Source organism: Bicyclus anynana, chromosome 5, assembly GCF_947172395.1.
Source record: "Bicyclus anynana chromosome 5, ilBicAnyn1.1, whole genome shotgun sequence".
NCBI classification, from domain to species: domain Eukaryota; kingdom Metazoa; phylum Arthropoda; class Insecta; order Lepidoptera; family Nymphalidae; genus Bicyclus; species Bicyclus anynana.
Window position 1 is genome coordinate 18,897,815 of NC_069087.1, and position 19,558 is coordinate 18,917,372.

At 39.3% G+C, this 19,558-nt stretch overlaps 1 protein-coding gene across 2 annotated transcripts in view; it reads left to right on the forward strand.

The window, feature by feature from the left end:
• The window catches only part of LOC112050986 (somatostatin receptor type 2-like), a 137,713-nt gene extending 119,357 nt beyond the window's left edge, over positions 1–18,356 (forward strand). For both annotated transcript variants that reach the window (XM_024089426.2, XM_024089442.2), the window contains 2 exons: positions 15,146–15,192; positions 15,844–18,356. In XM_024089426.2, coding sequence (XP_023945194.1) covers positions 15,898–17,151 — 1,254 coding nt within the window. In that variant the 5' untranslated portion in view covers positions 15,146–15,192; positions 15,844–15,897 and the 3' untranslated portion in view covers positions 17,152–18,356. The remainder of the gene's footprint in view (positions 1–15,145; positions 15,193–15,843) is intronic.
• The last annotated feature ends 1,202 nt before the right edge of the window (positions 18,357–19,558 follow it).

Genomic DNA, 19,558 nt, shown 5'->3' on the forward strand with positions numbered 1-19,558 from the left:
AGCCATATGCTTAGTAATGGGACAGCTTACTGTGCCGTCCCGAAGTGACACCTGTTACATAAGCAGCTTGTATCCAACATGGTGCCGGCTACAAGCGTAATAGTGGTACGCTACGTATTTTAAGTATAGGATAGTTTTCTCAGTGTGAGTTCTTATGTATTGTATATGTTAAAAGTATATATACAAGCATGGTATGCAGACAAAGCCTGGGCGGCTAATTGTAATATATAAGCTTAGGCAAAACAGATATTAAATATGAAATGAGATACTCTGTTTGTGTATGATTAAGAAATTAGTTAATTATAAGCCCTAATATGGAGCTTCAGTATTATAATTAGTTACTGAAACTTGAGATACTTTTAATATGATTACTACTTGCAAATGGTACCTACAAGGATTCGTTATATTGCTTTAATAACCATTTTAATATTGAAATACTCTTATTAAAACTCGTATAAAATATTCTGGTATAAAAATTGTCTTAAAATAGTTTCTTAATTAATTTTCATTATGTTAAAATATCTTTCGTATTTTTCTTAGCTAAATTCTTTTAATTAAAATACATTTAGGTCCTACAAATTCTCATGAAAACTTCAACAGCTAATTTTACATATCTTAATGATTACATTACATTATTCTATAATTCCTTATATCTATTAAATTACAGCAAAGCATAAACTAATATCGAAGTGAATGGCAGGTGGCTTGCTATTTGGTACGTCACACTACCTTAAATTATAAATGCGAAAGGCCAATCATCACGATATCTCGAAAACCGCTTGACGTACAAAGTTGAAATTTATCAGGAAGGTAGTTCATAGGTAGTAGACATCCACTAAGAGCGAATTTTACAGAGGTATAAGGGCGGAAGAAGTCGCGGGCGTCCGCTAGTAATATTATTATAAAGGCAAAAGTTTGTGTGTGTGTTTTGTGTTTGTTACTCCTTTACGCCCCACCGAACCAATTTGCCTGACCATGGCCATACCTAACGCCAATCATATATTATTTATTATTTACCGAGTTTCGTTAATTCTTTTATTACGTAATTAGCGACTGAAGCACTCGTGCTACAATGCCCCCCATTACATGACAGTGGCATAAATAACTATTTCAGTATATAAATAAAACTAGCAATAGGTAAGATAAAATTAGTCTCTAAGGTAGTTTTAAAGTCCGAACGATCGCTTGCCGGTCCGCTGCGAAGCCTATTGAACTACCGAGACTGGGAGACTGGTGATTCATTGCGCCTGAAACTTGTCCCTACACCCGAGCGAGACATCTAGGTGATGAACGACTTAAATTACTTCCAATTGCTTGTAATTTGGTTTTCACGCAGTAAAAGTCCATCTTCCATCAGCCGATGGACGTCCACTGCAGGACATAGGCCTTTTGTAGGGACTTTCAAACACCACGATCCTGAAAATTTGGAAATTTAATATTTTTAATAATAAATATATTTCACTTCAAAGTATCAATATTTACTCAAAACAAACCTACTTTAGATATTATCAATATCGTAAACTCAATATCCCTGCGGACACGTTGTATTTGTTTATATATTTATGAAAAGTATAATAACGTAGCAAATGAACAAAAAATACGCTTTTATCGGATATATTAACCGAACGATTGAGCTCGGATAATATGTTATACTTAGTAATAAAGTATTGCATGAAGGAGATTACCACTCTGCAATCTCTTTGTCGGAGAACCGTACTAAAACTTTTTCATAGCCTCGTATGACGAAATACTTAGGTCCATTTGTAGGCAGGCATTGTGAGCAGACAAAGCGGCCGGGGTAGCCCGGGACGCGCCGCGGCAGGCCGGGGGTAGGCCGGGGTAAATTTAGCAGAACGACGAAAGGAAAATGTGGTGCAATAAACATCAGGACTGTTCCCACCTAAGTATTATGTTCACGGACGATTGAGTTTAAGACCTTCATTGCCTTTAGTTATGGCCGAAAATAAAGGATTATTCGAGCTTGACTGCGATTATACCTTCGCATATTTGACGGCACTTTAAGTCTAGTGGCTATTTGTGGCAGGAGTACCGCTTTGCTTATTTCTCCCAGATCCATTAATCCATTAGGTAACAGATAGAAGGATTAGGCGGGTCATTTACTTAATTATTAGATTATATGTTAAACGTCTATTGCCAATAACCATATGTAGGGACTTCTAAAGATAACGATCCTGCGCTGCCAGTTACTATCTGGAGGCTATCTGCTTTTTAATTCTCTACTTTTCCAGGAACTTCCTCACAGGAAATGGCAAAGTTTGACCACTGCTCCGCATTGTTCCGAATAGTTCGCAGATAATATCCACTCGATCTCATTCGATCTTAATTAGAAGTTAGTGATAATTAATTAGTATCATCGGTATTAAGACTTATAGTGTTCTCCGAGGTAGTACAAATATAAAGGTTAAATATTGGATAGAAGCAGGCGTTACTTTGCGGAAGTTCATCATGATTATATAATGATTTATTTATTTTGCTATCATCCGCGAAAATTCGGCGAACCCATGCGACAACGTCACCCAGGTCCGACAAAATACTCTCTACGTACGTTTCACCCCGAAACCGGAGCATCCTCAGGAGATGTTGACTCTACAACGTGCAATTGCAAAGTCTTACTTTGCAATTGCACGTTGTAGAGTCAACATCTCCTGAGGATGCTCCGGTTTCGGGGTGAAACGTACGTAGAGAGTATTTTGTCGGACCTGGGTGACGTTGTCGCATGGGTTCGCCGAATTTTCGCGGATGATAGCAAAATAAATAAATCATTATATAATCATAAAGGTTAAAGTTTTACCTACACTGTGGACTATTAATCTAGTTTCCGGTTTGGCCTAACTAGCGCTTTGAACTTACGCTGCTAACTTCTGTAGTACAATAATAAATAATCCGATGTTAAATCATTACCATCTGTATAAACCTGAAGGGACAAACGTAGTTGATTTTTAAGTAACTTATTTGTCAGCTCCTCGAATAATAATAATAGTAGTGTATAAAGTCATGGTACGTACAAAAATTTCGTAGCAGGCTTTCGTAGTACCGTTTTAAATGTTAAAGCAGCCTCTACAAATATACTCAAGCCGTAGAACACCGTAGCACCGCGTAGAGATCCCTCTGCGGGCTACGGACAAGGTTTCACGTACTATTCGAACCCAGCTCCAAACTTTTTGACTGTTTATAATCGTTAACAGACAAACAAAAATCATCATCATCGTAATCGTTATCTTACCGTAAATTTTGACCGCAAGTGATAAAACGTGGTACAAAAATCCTAAAATACTAATTCCAAAATTAAGAACAAATAATATTATACAATCGACATACAATAAAACAAAATTCCCCGCAAACGAGTTCACAAAACAATTTATAAATATTTTAAACTGCATGACTTCTTTCTTATTTCAAACTGAGCTGTATTTTCTCCGTACATATTTGTATAAACCGAATCGTTACATTATGATACCATTATCATACGCTTGGAGTGAGCGATATTCCGTCCCAGATGTATTCGCCCGTAACATACGTATTATGCAACTGCATGAGAGCGCTCGAACGTTCCAGATGAATTACCCTCTGCAACTTGCGAGTGCGAGATGAGGTGCGCTTGTAGCTCTTATGCGCTTATAAATATGAAATAACCCAGTGTTCTGGATGTTTCAAGGATTTATGAATCGTGTGTAATATGTACACAATGTAACCAGCTTTGTTACGAATGAACTATCGTGTTGAAGGGAAATTTGAACATAATAGGTACGTGTTAGTTCTTCACTTACGGATTTTGTCAACTGTGGTGTAATTTTGGAACTCTTTTTTTTACAAGTTAAGTTGTCTACAATCTCACCTGATGGTGAGTGATGATGCAATCTAAGATGGAAGCGGGCTAACTTGTTATGAGGAGGGTGTAAATCCACACCCCTTTTGGTTTCTACACGACATCGTACCGGAACGCTAAATCGCTTGGAGGTACGTCTTTGCCGGTAGGGCGGTAACTAGCCACGGCCACCAGCCAAACCTGGACCAATCCTCAATCGTCACAATCGGGGATCGAACCCACGACCTCCGTCTTGTAAATCCACGGCGCATACCACTGCGCCACGGAGGCCGTCAAAAACTCTTACTTATAACGAAGATGTTCTTGGTTCAATTCTAAGCTCGGACCTATTTTGAGAATTTAAACTGGAGCTCTTGTCTGGCATTCGGTTTCAATCAGGGCTACCGGGAAAGACGCCAAGCTATTACAATTTAACTCTGTTTGCCTTCGTGGGCTTGATAATAAATCTTTATAGCATTTAAAGAAAAACAATTTAGCTGTCTCATCATTCAATGAGAAGACGCTTCCGTCAAAGCCTATTCTAAACTGTTATTGAAACTGTAGGGTTGTTTTATTTGGAATGCAATCTAAACACAAATGATTAAGGTTGGGATTCACTTGATAATCGTTGAGAGAACGGTCCATAACTCACGAAATAATATCTCATTGTAAACTCGACTGAAATGGGATGTGATTAAGGTTTAAAGCAAATTAGCCGCGAGCGAGCGGGGATCAGCGGGTATCAAGCGATTTGCTACAAGATAAATAATCCCAGTCTGGGTGCAGTCGCCGGGGGTCGCTAACCGCTGTTTTGGTAAACTAATAAAAAACGCTTAGGGTCCCCGCAGACCGCGCAGACTGATCGACCGATAGGTTAATCTAAACGCGCTATATGCTCGGGGTATCACTAAATGATCAAACATTTTTAAGGTAAAGTTTAAAGAAATGAAGTTTATTAAGGTTTCAAAACATCAATGACTGAATGATATTTTCATTCATTAAAATGTAGGTCAATGGTACCTCTTAATTTATTTATTTATGCTAAGTTCAATACTTATAATGGTATTGAACTCAGTTAAAAGCGTATGCTTCACTTAAGTGACTGGTTTCTAAGTAATTTAAGGGCTGTAGTAACTATTTTTAACTGCGACCTCAGAAAGGTGACATTCTCGAAATGTACACGCATCGGCAACTGAACACAGGACCTTCATAATATAAAGCAACTGATATATAACTGTATCAGGATCATCCAAAATCTTTACCAACCAAAAGGAGCAACGACTTCGACAGTTTACATGGAATCGTTATTATGATATTCGCTGTAGCCTAACGTGTTGTGTTGTGTTGTGACACAGCTCGCCCTGGGAAATGCTTCTGTCATGCATATTATTCCACAAGGCAGCATATTATAGGACTAACTGACGCCGTGCGTTTTCACCCGCGTAGTTCCTGTTCCCGTAAGAATACTGGGATAATATATAGCCTATAGCCTTCCTCGATAAATGGACTATCTAACACTGAAAGAATTTTCAAATCGGACCAAAAGTTTCTGAGCGCGTTTAAGCAAACAAACAAACAAACTCTTCAGCTTTATAATGTTAGTATAGATTTGTTCATTCCATGCTCTGCAAAGTTCTGCCCTGTTATAGGCGATGGTTTTACCATGGCTTGTTCCATCAACTATTAGGTGTTATAAAAAACGTCTGAAACAAAGGAAGTGGATAGCAACAAAACATAACCACTAAAGAGAGTAAACTATCGGCGCACAGCATAGCTGTCTGCTGTAGCACTAGCCGCCGTTTCGGTGAACTAATAAAAAAGGTTTATAGTCAATTTGGAGCGAATGAACACAAAAATGAACTTTAATATTTCTGTCTACATTTTTGCCATATATCGTGGTGGCTTAAAACGTTGAGATAAACCGTAATATCTTCTGCTTCGTAAATCAGCTCTCAGAGTAACGTCGCAGTCGACGAGAGCGGCGTGATGTGCAGATATCAAACGTTGCTTTATTTAGCACTACGACATTAAAGTCTTGCAAATGGACAAAGTACTTTAACTGAACCGACCACTTACATACAAAGGTTTGAGATAGCTTTATTAAACGAGTATTGTGTTTTTTATTATCATCTTAAAGAATATGCTTGTTTTATTTAACTTGATGAGACCTTTGGAGCAAAAAGTATATGCACTTACTTTACAATCCTTAGTTCTGCCGACATTCGTCATTACTGTAGCGAAAGACAGTGAAATATGGATTAAAAACTTAGTGACAAACACATTTTGCAGTCATAGTACTTCGTATAATTAACATGGATATAGGAGCCCCCTACGAAATGAACATTTCAAAAATACCAAATTATATTAAAACTGTGCTAATGTCAGCAATCAGAATTCAGCGTTAAATATTTAAATATGGAACAAAAACCGCAATTAAATACAATTACGAGTTTTTGTCCGGAACACAAAATATTTGTTTCTGACAGATAAAAATGCGTGGTCATTCATCCTGTGTAATGTCACGGGGCGGCATCACTCAAAGGCGGCCGTATGACTGATGACAGCATTACAGCTGTCTCTGTCACGCGTCAAGTGACATGCGGGCCGATTTGACAGCTGACGACAGCTATTATGCAAATGGCTTTGTAAAATGAAATCGAATAAGCTAACAACTTTCATTTTCGTTATCCATTTATTAATTTATGTATTTATTTACATAACAGATTAGCGTACAAATACAAAATATTAGCTTGGCAGGTTTTTCGTAACAATATGTTTTTTCTACTAAAAGATTCACGTAGTAAATAAATTGTTAATACAAACAAATTGTGAAAAACGGAATTTATTTTAGGCTTAATAGGGAGTAAAGTAAACCTGTTTGTAAATTCGTAATGGAACATATTAGACGCCGTACAATGCTCCAAATTCTACATATCTATACATGTATGATGACTTTGTATGATGACAATTAAAAATCATACAGCAAAGTTACTTGGATAATTGAATCTTTTAAAAAATACCTTTCCTGAAATACGCTTCGAATTTTATCCATATGGTACCGACGCGCTGCGCGCCCTTAAGGTCTTGATCGAAGCTTTTCGCTATAAAGCCATTGACTGAAACATTTTTTTTTTATTCTTTACAAGTTAGCTCTTGACTACAATCTCACCTGATGGTAAGTGATGATGCAATCTAAGATGGAAGCGGGCTAACTTGTTAGGAGGAAGATGGAAATCCACACCCCTTTCGGTTACTACACGGCATCGTACCGGAACGCTAAATCGCTTGGCGGTACGTCTTTGCCGATAGGGTGGTAACTAGCCACGGTGGAAGCCTCTCACCAGCCAGACCTAGACCAATTAAGAAAATCTCAATCGGCCCAGCCGGGGATCGAACCCAGGACTTCCATCTTGTAAATCCACCGCGCATCCACGGAGGCCATCAAAACAACTGTTTTTAATAATTTTATTACAGATTTAAATAAAAAGGAATAAATAGAACTACATAATTTACATTAATCTGAGCCTTCTTTTCCATAGTTAGCGACCAATTCCAACCATATAGCCTCAATAGCTCAACGGTGAGAGCGGTCGGACTCATCACCGAGGGGTGGTGGTTCGATCCCCGCCCCGTTGGTCTATTGTCGTACCCACTCCTGGCACAGTCTTTGTCGACTAGTTGGAGGGGAATGGGAATATTGGTCATATTTTGGGCGTATTTCAGGAAAGGTAATGTTTTATGTTTACGCTTTTAAGATTCGTCCTTTAACATTTAACATAGCGATATAACAGCTTCCCCACGCTCACCTCTTGCGTTATTTAAACTAGATCCTAACGCATGGGTATGTTTTAGGGTTCTGTATCATATAGCTTTGTATGTTTCTGGAGTTACAGGAACACAGATAATTGTAGGGTTCTGCTAGTCTGTACTAATATTATGAAGAGGTAAAGTTTGTGAGATTGGAGTCTCTGGATCTACTGAACCGATTTTGAAAATTCTTTGTCCTCTAGGAAGCCACGTTATAGGCGAGTACCATAGGCTATGTCAATAGTCAATATTCATGCGGGGCGAATGTTAGTAAATAAATAAATTGAGAGTGCTCTAGCAAATCATTGTCACGGAACACGAACACCGCGCGTCGACTCGCCATTGACCTGTTTATGTTATCCTAATGGAAAAAAGGACGAGGTAAGGTCGCCTTCAGACTGACGAAAACGTGACCTGACGAAAATCACGAGGAGTCCTTAGTTCCTCATGATTCTAATACGAAACGTGCCGAGGTTTCGGTTCGCAGCCTAAATATAATTGTAAGGTAGAATTACCAGCATCTGACAAGATATTATCTGATAATAGCTAACTTTATAAATGCGAAAAATTGATTAATCTCGCATCACAGAGTTGTGTCGGGATAAAAAGTACTCAATTATTTAACTACTCCGATTATTTCGAACTTGAAAACTTGTCTGGTAGTTTATACGGTGACCAATTGACACCTCATGATAACTTCACTGAGAGCCGTGGTAGCCCAGTGGATATGACCTCTGTCTCCGATTCAGGAGGGCCATGCCAGGGCATGCACCTCCAACTTTTGCACTCCAATTAAAAATCACGTGTCTCAAACGGTGAAGGAAAAACATCGTGAAGAAACCTGCATACCTGAGAATTTTCTTAATTCTCTGCGTGTGTGAAGTCAGCCAATCCGCATTGGGCCAGCGTGGTGGACAGTTGGCCTAACCCCTCTCATTCTGAGAGAGAGGTTGTCAAATAATATCGTGCTTTGTGGTTCAGTGTGGCTATGGATAATGAGGATGTCAGTTCAAGTCTATGTTAGTTATGAAAAATTGTGGGTAACTCAATGATAGTATAAAATCATTGGCGTAACTTGAAAAAAAATCAAAAACGATCTGGAATTCAGAAATAGGTGATGTGTTACACCCTTGTGGTTTGAAGTACACGTGTATTATGGGGATAAAGTATAGTGACACTTACAAATAACGTAGCTTTCTAGTGGCAAAAAAAATCAAACCTCGAATAATATAAATAGTTTGACAGCTGTATATGCCCTGTCAGTTTGAACAGAAAATTGCTACAGTACAATTTTTCAAGAAAAGTTAATTATGTAAGAGTACACAAAAAAGGGACCGAAAAGGGGGTGGAAGGTGGAATTAATAATATGACAATCATTCTTCGTAATATGTCACAGCTTGAGGACGTATAAAAACTGGCGACCCACATACCGCGTGATGAGGTCCGACACAGCCAGCTGACAACCCAACTAATCGATCGGTCGACGGACTCTAAACAGGCTCCCCCAAATATTGTTGGGCGGATTTTGGTATATTACATTCTTATAGAAAGGCTTTTTGTGACGGACAGGCCCACGATGTACTAAGCACTTCCATTCGCTATTATTTTCGCCGCCAAGCAACGCTTGTTTTGGTTGTCAAGTGTAGGTACGAATATGATTGTCGACGAAATGATTACTGTGTAAATGTGTGTAAATGCACAATTATTTCTAATATACTGGGTAAATGCACAATTATTTCTAACTCAACCGCTAGAAGTGTTATTTCTAGATTTGCCAAGTATATCTCAGCAAACTAAAAAAGAAAGAATGTCGAACTACATGACTCCATGATAATAGTAAATCAATCTACCTGTGTCTCGAACGGAATTCATTACAAATGGTCAATTGTCAAAAATCAATGGTCAAATGGTTACAAATAGATTAATAATAATAAAATACAAGAAATTATTGTTTCTTAGTATACAGGTTGGTAACTAAAAAAATAATTTTAAAATGTTTTTTTTTCACATTATTGCTGTGAGCTTAGATTAGAAATGCTCCATGTGCTTAAAGAAATCAACAATCTAAATTTATCGGTAAAAATTGTGCGAATATCTAACATGCATAATTACCTAAGAATTTACTTAATTTAAAACTTTATTTCGCTGTGGTTTTTATGTTCCATTTTTCTCGTTTTTTTTTTCTTTTTCTATAATAAAGGAGCCCTGAACTCAACGGGAAGTTGTTTTTATGGAATTGTTAACCCCGTCCCGTCCGTACAAATCGGCCTCAGGAGGTCGATATCGATTTATTTTGGAGCGACTGGACTAAATGAATGGCCGACGCACAAAAAGCACGGGAAACTCGTAAAAACTGCTCCCGGCATGAGGTCCCGTGACCGGGTAATGCCTCCCCACTGTCGGCCTATTACTGCAGAAATAATGGCCTTTCGACTTGGACGTGAATAGTAAATTTATTCGCTGCTGCCGCCGGCCCACGGCTGTCGCCCTTGCAGAGAGAGATTTTTCGCGAAAGAGCGGTAAACTTGTTTCGTTCTACTCTCAATAATTCCTATTGATGACTGAATAAAAAACTCTTTACTTTTATATCACTTTATTTTTGGTAAAATAAATAGATACAAAGCGGAGGGTAATTGACTAAAACATTCGGCAAAACTATGAGTTAAAAAAATTCAAACTATCCATCGCATTTCAATTACGATGTTAACTAACCGACTAATACAAATAACGTAAAGTGTTACACAAATAAAGTGTCTTTTGTCCATCAACCTGAACACACACCCTTTAGAGCGGCACAGTAATGCTGATCGAACGAGCTGTTACAGAAAGCCACCAGATATCCTATTGGATCCTAAATATTAGAACCAAAAGGAGCAATTTTTAAAAAAAAAATGTTTTCGCTTTGCGTATCAGAGACAGATGATGATGAGATGGCTCTGCGGACTGGTCTTGATAGTTTATGAGTAGACTTGTTTTTATTACATACTCTTAATTCATATTTAGTTACAAAATGACAGAAAAAATATATTTCGTTATATATTTCTTAGACAATGCTTTTAGTATTTGTATAACTCTTTGAAAATATTAAAGAAAAGAGTGTAATTAATCATTTTTTAACGCAAATAACGTTTTTAGGAAAGTTAATGTTACTATTATTTGTCTCTTTTGTTGGTTGGTTTAGCGAAATGTATTTCTATAGGCTTTTAAGAAAGTAAGAACAGCATAATAAATAAAGTTTTACCACGATGTTTATACGGCCGCCGTTGAGCATTACTGCTTTTGAGTTTAAAGTAAAGGATACTGGTACGAATGATGATGATGAACCGTAATAGCCTCTGCCTCCGACTCCGGAGGGTGTGGGTTCGAATCCACGGGGCATGCACCTCCAACTTTTCAGTTGTGTGCATTTTAAGAAATTAAATATCACGTGTCGGTGAAGGAAAACATCGTGAGGAAACCTGCATACCAGAGAATTTTCTTAATTCTCTGCGTGTGTGAAGTCTGCCAATCCGCATTGGGCCAGCGTGGTGGATTGTGGCCTTACCCCTCTCATTCTGAGAGGAGACTCGAGCTCAGCAGTGAGCCGAATATGGGTTGATGACGACGACGAATGATGAAGTTACAGGCGCATGCGACCTAACAACTAATCTAACACATTTGTTATAGACGATTGTAGGTTAGTTCATTGTGTGTTTTAAAACTTTCGTTTATTTCATCTATGTCGATCATACATAAACGTCACACGTTACTACTATTATTTTGAGGCCAAAGTTTACTAGTTTCACTGTATCCTCGTGTTGTTTTGATAATAGCGAAGGTTACAAAGGTAATTAATAAAAATAAAACATCAATTAGCCTGATTGATAACGTTTACGTGAAGGTCTCTTTATATTTGTTCAGATAACAACAGTTTTTAAAAATGGTAGTTCTGTTATGTATAGTACGAATATCCATATACCTACGAGTTTGTACGTTTTATGTTTGTATACCCGCAATTCATAAATTTATGAATTTATAAATTACTGATCCAATTTAGACCTATGAAATTAGAAAACAAGTGGTCTTTTCGCTTGTCTCGTGGGTAAAGATTATTAGCTATTCTCTAATCTAAATTAGCTCTGAATACCTCTGAATAGGTATCTTAGACCATCTTACATTATGTAAAACAATATTATGATAAAACCGGGAGACAGACATTAATTTAAAAAATGGCTTATTATTTTTAATCTATCTCAACTTACTTTAATCTCCGAAACTAATGGGCAGGTATTTCATGCAGTTTTCAAAAAACAAAAAGTATTCTACGTAATAGATGGATTAATATTCAAGCTCAAACAAATATAACCTTCATCCATTATGGCTTTGTTTCATTGATACAGCATATAGTGGGAAAAACTAAACATATTATCATAAAACCAACACGTGGGGGTCCGGTAGTTTAATATAGTTAGTAACAAGTTATGTTTGCTACAAATTATGGTAGACTTCATTAAACTCCTCCTTTTAGATTAGCAATTTATGAACGTTTTAAATTTGCTTAAAATATAGATGTGAGTTTAGTGTTACTTTACTATGAAGTTAGATTAAACTCGTTGAGAATAGAGTTAGTATTGTAGGTAGTCTGTTTGAAATGTGGAGTAATGAATAGAATATAGATAACATTATAAGATTATATAGAATAGAATATAATGTATTTTTATTTTTTTATGTCCACATACAAGTAATAAAAGAAACAAACAGAATATACAAAAATATATATGATCGTGGACAAAAAAAGGTACCTCAGCACGATGCCACAGCGAGCTGTGGCGCTGGTTTCGGGTGAAACCTTGTGTGTTCACGGACGTGTCTACGACTATGGTTAACTTAAAAACAACAAACCAAATCTATTCCTAATGATAACAATGTTTATTCAGATAAAGTTGTTTATTTGTTTTCATTATTAACGGCTATTTCCTTTTTTAAAGACACACTACGAGCTTAGACCCATCACGTTGCTCTAATGCGGCTAGGCGGGCTTATGGTGTTGTTAAATTTATTAATGACCACTATCCGATGTCATTATCAACCCATATTCGGCTCACTGCTGAACTCGAGTCTCCCAGAATGGGAGGGGTTTGGTGTACTCGTAGTCCACCACGTTGGCCCATATGGCCAGTGTGGTGGCCATGTGGACTGACAGACTTCACTCACGCAGAGAATTAAGAAAAGTCTGAAGGAGATCTTTCCTCGCGATGTTTTCCTCCAACCGGATAGAGACGAAGTCACGGTTGCTAACTAGTAAATGAATATGTATTTAAAACAACAATAACCCAAACACGCGTATATAAATACACACAACACGTAAACTCGTATTTGCGTGGGCAAACAAACAGCGCCCGAGCGCGCGTAACTCCACGGGTGTTTATTATCACAATAACATTAACGACGAATTATATTTCCGCGCCGTCATAAACTATCTGATTGTTGGTTTATACTTTTAATAATCAATTCATATGGCGCCAGTGCCTCGGTCTAGTACAAGAATCATTCCTCATTATTGACAACCCTTGCGGCTTAACGTTGAGCACTATCCTCCGCCACCACATTGTCCTAACGCGGATTGGCAAATTTCACACACGTAGAGAATTGAGAAAATTCTCAGATATATTGGTTTCCTCACGACATTCTTATTGCACCGTTTGAGACACGTGATATTTATTTTATTTTTCATGCACATAAAGAATTGCTAAAACAATAGCCCATCCAACTCTTGACTTTTCGTTGTTCGACTTATTTACCGCGGGGCTTGAGAGATTTAAAAGAAGAATAGTTAAATAATACATTGGGAATTTACGAGTAAACAGACTTGGTGGTGGTCTATTGTATGGGGTCGCTATACTCTATTCACTATATCAATGTGAATCAGCTTTAAACGCGCGGATAATATACGTTTTGTTTTGATCAATAGCGCTTAGCGCGGATACGACCACGTCGATGCATAATGTATACTCTGAGTATTTTGCAGATGTTTACGAGAGACGGGTCACCTGATGCTGAGTAATTATACTTAGCATCAGGTGACCCGCTTCAAAGCTTGTACTTTGAGAGGTTGTAGGGCATAATCTCAGTATGTAGATACAGAGATTATTGAACCAATTTTGAAAATTCTTTTACGAATAGAAAGCCACACTATTTGCGAGTTTCATAGGCTATAATTTATCCTCATATACGCAAGTAAAACTTATACTAACATAAAAATAGTTGTCTGTACCGTCATATTCCCTATTTACTTGCATCTCCTGCTCAAACTAAATGTGGTACCTGTCCGAGTTTATTCGGTAGTTTCTTAACGATACTATTGTCCAAAAGGATTACAAACAAAAACATGCTTAACTATACTAATAGCATTAACAACTGAGTCTTAGGGCCATAAATCATTTCTCTATATCTATCTCGCTTGCACTTATGGGTCTTATGGAGCCGTCTAGTGAAGGGTGTAACAATGAAAGACATATTATCGATAAGTAAAGTTTATTATCGTATCTTGTTCACAAAATTAAAAAAATTAACAATATTTGATTTAATATAATACATATTTCATATTATATAATTATTAACTAAATAAAATTAATCTTCATCTGAGTCTTCATCATCAGAATCTTCGTCTTCTGCCAAATTTATTATATATTAGTATCCATAGTGCGCAACGAGTAACACATGAATGTATTTATTTAATTGCAGTAAACACATTTATAGCAAAAAAAATACGCAATGCAATTACATTAGAAACCGACCAATCAGAATCGTCCAAATCATTATTGACTCATCATTAGCACGTGCGCAGGTAGCCGTTTATCGATAATTAGGGTGCGCAGGTAGGCGCGCTGCACATTCCTATCTTTTTTGACTTTTATGACCGGACGACTCAGATGATAATGCGCATACTATAGCTTTTGTCTGAACCTTTTTACGCACAGATTTATCATCGGTTGTATTTAAAGTTCAATCTCTGGAATAATTATTCAAACTCAAGACTTAATATTATTATTAAGTCTTGAGCTTGTTTTCAGTAAGGGTTGATGTAGGAAATTATGTTTTATAAATTGGCTCAAAGATGCGATGGTGCCAGCCAGTGTTATATTATATAATTGATGGGTACCAGCATTTTTCTTCTATTATTTGGAACTTAGACTGAACTTTTCCACTGCTAATTAAGGACTTTAAACATCTCAAAAAAGGAGTGCTAGTTACTTACTATAAAATAATATAAACAACTAAAATAGTTCATTACTTGACCCGACTTTAATTGAATTTGTAGCCTCAGGAACAGTAGTTTAGAGGAACAAATTAAGCGTGTGTTTTGTTACGTAAGTTATAATATCAAAGAGATTCTCGTAAATTGAATGGCCATTTTCTTTACAGTTATAACACCTATAATGTAACTTTTATAGCCCAATGATTCCCTCGGGAGCGCTTGACGTTAACGAGTTTCTAACGATAATAGATTTATGAGATGTTTTCCAATTACAGATACAGCGGACCCGCCGGGAGACTTGCTCGCACCCGCTCTGTACCATGTGAGTTATATATGAACTAATATATTAACTGCCTCGTAAGTCCAGTAGTTTTGACTCACGACGTCCAGGATTCGAATCCTGTGTTGAGCTATGAGATACTGAGATTTCTTTCATCTACGAATGTACTTTACTTACTTTTTTATTGAGATTAATGAGTTACCCGTTACATTATTAACCGCAGGCCACCAACGCGCATTGGAGCAGTGTGTGATGGGTTTAAGCTCCATATCCCCTCTTAGAAGGCAGTTAATGGACCGTTAAAATAGGTTGATAATGATGATGATGTTGAAAACTATACTACACTACGGGAGAAATTTCAACGGATTGTGAGGCTTAACACCACATTATTATTAGGGAATTACATAATATACTAAATGTATAATATACCATACAAGTCGTATTACCTTCTTTTAGAAAAAGGTTTCTTAAATACATAACTGAAAGCGGTGCCCGACGCTGCTGTACAAAGTATTAAAATAAAAATAAAGAAAACTTTGTGCAGCGCAGATGTGGAAAAGGTAAAAGAAAACTTACATTAGCACCAGCGGCAACAATGTTATTCACTTATTCGTTCAAACGAAACTGCACACACGTGAACATAGCATTCCGCCATATTGTACTGCAAATTATTCTGAAACTCATCGTCCGCAGGTGAGCGGGAGCGTCGCCCGCAGGAGCCGCCGTCCGCTGCGGAGCGCCGGCGCCATGGAGCCGCTGGAGGATGTGGAGCTGTACGCGCACGGCAACTTCTCGTACGACGAGAACGCCACCTACAACGCGACGTACGAGCTGAGCTGCCCCAACCTCAACCTGCCCGTGGTGTACGTGGTGACGCAGATCCTGTACGCGCTGGTGTGCGTCGTGGGGCTGCTCGGCAACTCGCTGGTCATCTACGTGGTGCTGCGCTACTCCAAGATGCAGACCGTCACCAACATGTACATCGTCAACCTCGCCATCGCCGACGAGTGCTTCCTGATAGGCATCCCCTTCCTGCTCGTCACCATGTCGGTGCGCTCGTGGCCCTTCGGCAGCTTCATGTGCAAGGCGTACATGATCTCCACCGGCATCAACCAGTTCACGTCCAGCATCTTCCTGTGCATCATGAGCGCCGACCGCTACATCGCCGTGTGCCACCCGATCGCGGCGCCGCGCCTGCGCACGCCGCTCGTGTCGCGCGTCGTGTCCGGCGCCGCCTGGACCGCGTCCGCGCTCTTCATGACGCCCATCTTCATGTACACCACGCTCATCGAGTCGGAGAACGGCTTCACGTGCAACATCGTGTGGCCCGAGCGCGAGTTCAACAAGGGCCAGACCTCCTTCACGCTGTACTCGTTCGCGCTCGGCTTCGCCGCGCCGCTGACGCTCATCTTCGTCTTCTACTGCCTCGTCATACGGAAGCTGAAGACGGTCGGCCCGAAGAACAAGTCCAAGGAGAAGAAGCGCTCCCACAGGAAGGTGACGAAGCTGGTGCTGACCGTGATCGCGGTGTACGTGCTGTGCTGGCTGCCGTACTGGGCCTTCCAGGTGGCGCTCATCTACTCGTACGAGTGCGCCAGCAGGATCACCGTCACCGTGTTCCTGGTGGCGGCGTGCTTCAGCTACAGCAACTCGGCCATGAACCCCATCCTGTACGCCTTCCTGTCGGACAACTTCAAGAAGAGCTTCCTGAAGGCGTGCACGTGCGCCGCGGGCAAGGACGTCAACGCCACGCTGCACGTCGAGAACAGCGTCATCCCGCGCAAGCGGGGCGGCGGCGCGGCGCGCGCGCAGTCGCGGGCGCTGGCCGAGGCCCGCGGGGCCTCCGGCCGCGCCGAGGCCGGCGGGGGCTCGCGCTCCGAGGCCTCCACCGCCTTCACCTCGCGCTCGGTGGTGGTGAGCGAGGCGCTGCACATGGAGGCGCGCCCGTCGGCGCTGGCGCCGCTCATAGCGCCCAACGGCCTGACGCACACGCGCCTCTGAGTGCGGGCCTCCCGCCGCGAGCGCGCCCTAGTGACGGACGAGGACACTTTGATCGTTTCCATAGATTAGGTTTACAAAGACTGGTTTAATTAGCCCCCAACACCAAACTTGCGAATATCTTAAATTGCGGAAGCTGTGACACGAACCAAACTGAACTAAACTAAGGCAAGTGGATCAGTGCACGAGATCATTAATTCAATAATACGAGTATAGTTATTGTTAATCAGACGTTACTTGGCTCGTAAGTTTGTGTCAGACTCACGAGCCAAGCCAAGTGTGCCAAGCGACACGTCGATTCTCTTTCTACTCGATCAGATCTTGCTCACGTGACCTGTAGATAGCAAATGTCATTGCCATACATTTTTCTAGTTTTCGAAGCGTTTGCGATCGTAGAAAGAGAATCGAAGTGCCAGTTGGCTACAGGAGCTGTGTATGTGTACACCGCTGAGCCTACGAGTTGCGTTATTCAGTATCCCCGTCAGTGTATTAGAGTGATATCAAACTGCTGCTGTTGTCGAGTTCGGTGCTGGGGACTGTCGTGTGCGTCTGACGACGGCGCGACGCGAGCCCTGTCGCGCGGTCGTCGGATATAGTGCTAGGACATAGTACCCGACTAATTGTATTATAGTTTACGTTCGAACAAAATTCAATGTAATGTGTGGACCTGAGTATACGAGTACAAGTTCCTGGTAGGAAATTGTTTAATGTATGTTTAAGTATTGTATGTGTTAGAGAGATGGAAATTGACAACCGCATTAGCTTCTATGAGCATGTGTGACCTAATCATTATTATATTACTTTGTATATTAGATAAAGGTTTCGTTATTTAGTTCCCTTTGCTAATGACGATTGTTAATCATCATTATCAATCATAATTTTGGTATTTAAAATAAATAATAATTTATTGTGCAAATATCATGCTAAAAGCAATTGGCATGCTACGATTAGTCTTACCTAACGTATCGCAAGTTACCTACGTACATTAATGATTGCTATTACCATCACTTGGTGACGTCATAGTTCGGCCTAGGGTTGTTACGAAGAATTTATTAACGTTTAGGTGTTTATCGTATATAATAATTACTATGAATACGTATCGAATACGAACACTTTATTTGTATACCTAATGTTTACTGTACAAATGTACATATCGTGTATATATTTCACACCATTGTCATAATGTCACAGTTATAATTAAAATTCAATTCGTAATTATTGTTGTACTTTATTTGACTTCTCCTTTTAATGAAACTACAAACGAAAACTAGTTAACGCAACTGACTAACTCTCTCATTCAACTGAGCTCGTTTTTAACGAAACAAGATTTGATATCTCTCGTGCGACTGGGAGCTTAATGTATTCTGCAACATGTAAACATGAAATTTTATTTGAATTCGATAAGGTGGTTTTTGCGCAAGTATTTTATCCAAATACACGCAATGCTATTTTTAAAATGTTAACAGGATGAGCTAGCTGTATACTAGGGTAAGTTGGAACTGAGTGATATGACATATATTACATTTTAACAATTTAATTATGATGATGATGATGATGATGATGATGATGATGATGACATGTCACGCTAATAAGGAGGAACATGTAGTAATATCAAACAATTTCGACCAACTAGACAATACTTTCGCACACTAGCAATTTAGTTTAACTGTAGACGGCGAGTCTCGCCGTCAGCCATCATAGCCTGGATTGGCGCTTCGAAAGTATACCTCCGTGTTGCCGAATTATTGCTGCAATTACTTGTGTAAGTATATAAACAATTTGATGATTGAATTTCTTATTCGTTGAGTACGAATGGCTATTTTATTCAAAGTTAAGCAGACAATAATTGTTGGCCCTCGGAGTCGAACCTGATATCTTAACGCAAACCATATCGACTATGAAATGATTAGGGACACTGACTTGTGGAAACAGCCATGGTATCAATCATGAAGTGACGTGTATAGTGGTCCGCAGGGGAGGAGTGGGGAGGGCGGGGAAACTTGGACGAGTACGCAAATATATTGACGCAGAGTGAATAGGGCGGACGCTAAGTCGGAGTGTACCATTCCATCAGGATATTGCGGTTTCATATTAAAATATAACCACTTGACATAAAACACTCGTATATTTACATATAAATGTACATACAAAAGGGTGATTATAGTAGAGAATATAAGATAAACAAACATATTTTATACTTAATAAGTTGGTTGACTGACTTTTTTACATAAAATAAGTAAATAAGTATCTATGTCTTAACATGACCATTGACCATTATTCCCCTTTCTCCTCTAAAAGTTATAACTAACTTTGGTGTGCGTATATTACGTTACGTCATCAACCCATATTCGGGTCACCGCTGAGCTCGAGTCTCCTCTCAGAATGACAGGGGTTAGGCCAATAGTCCACC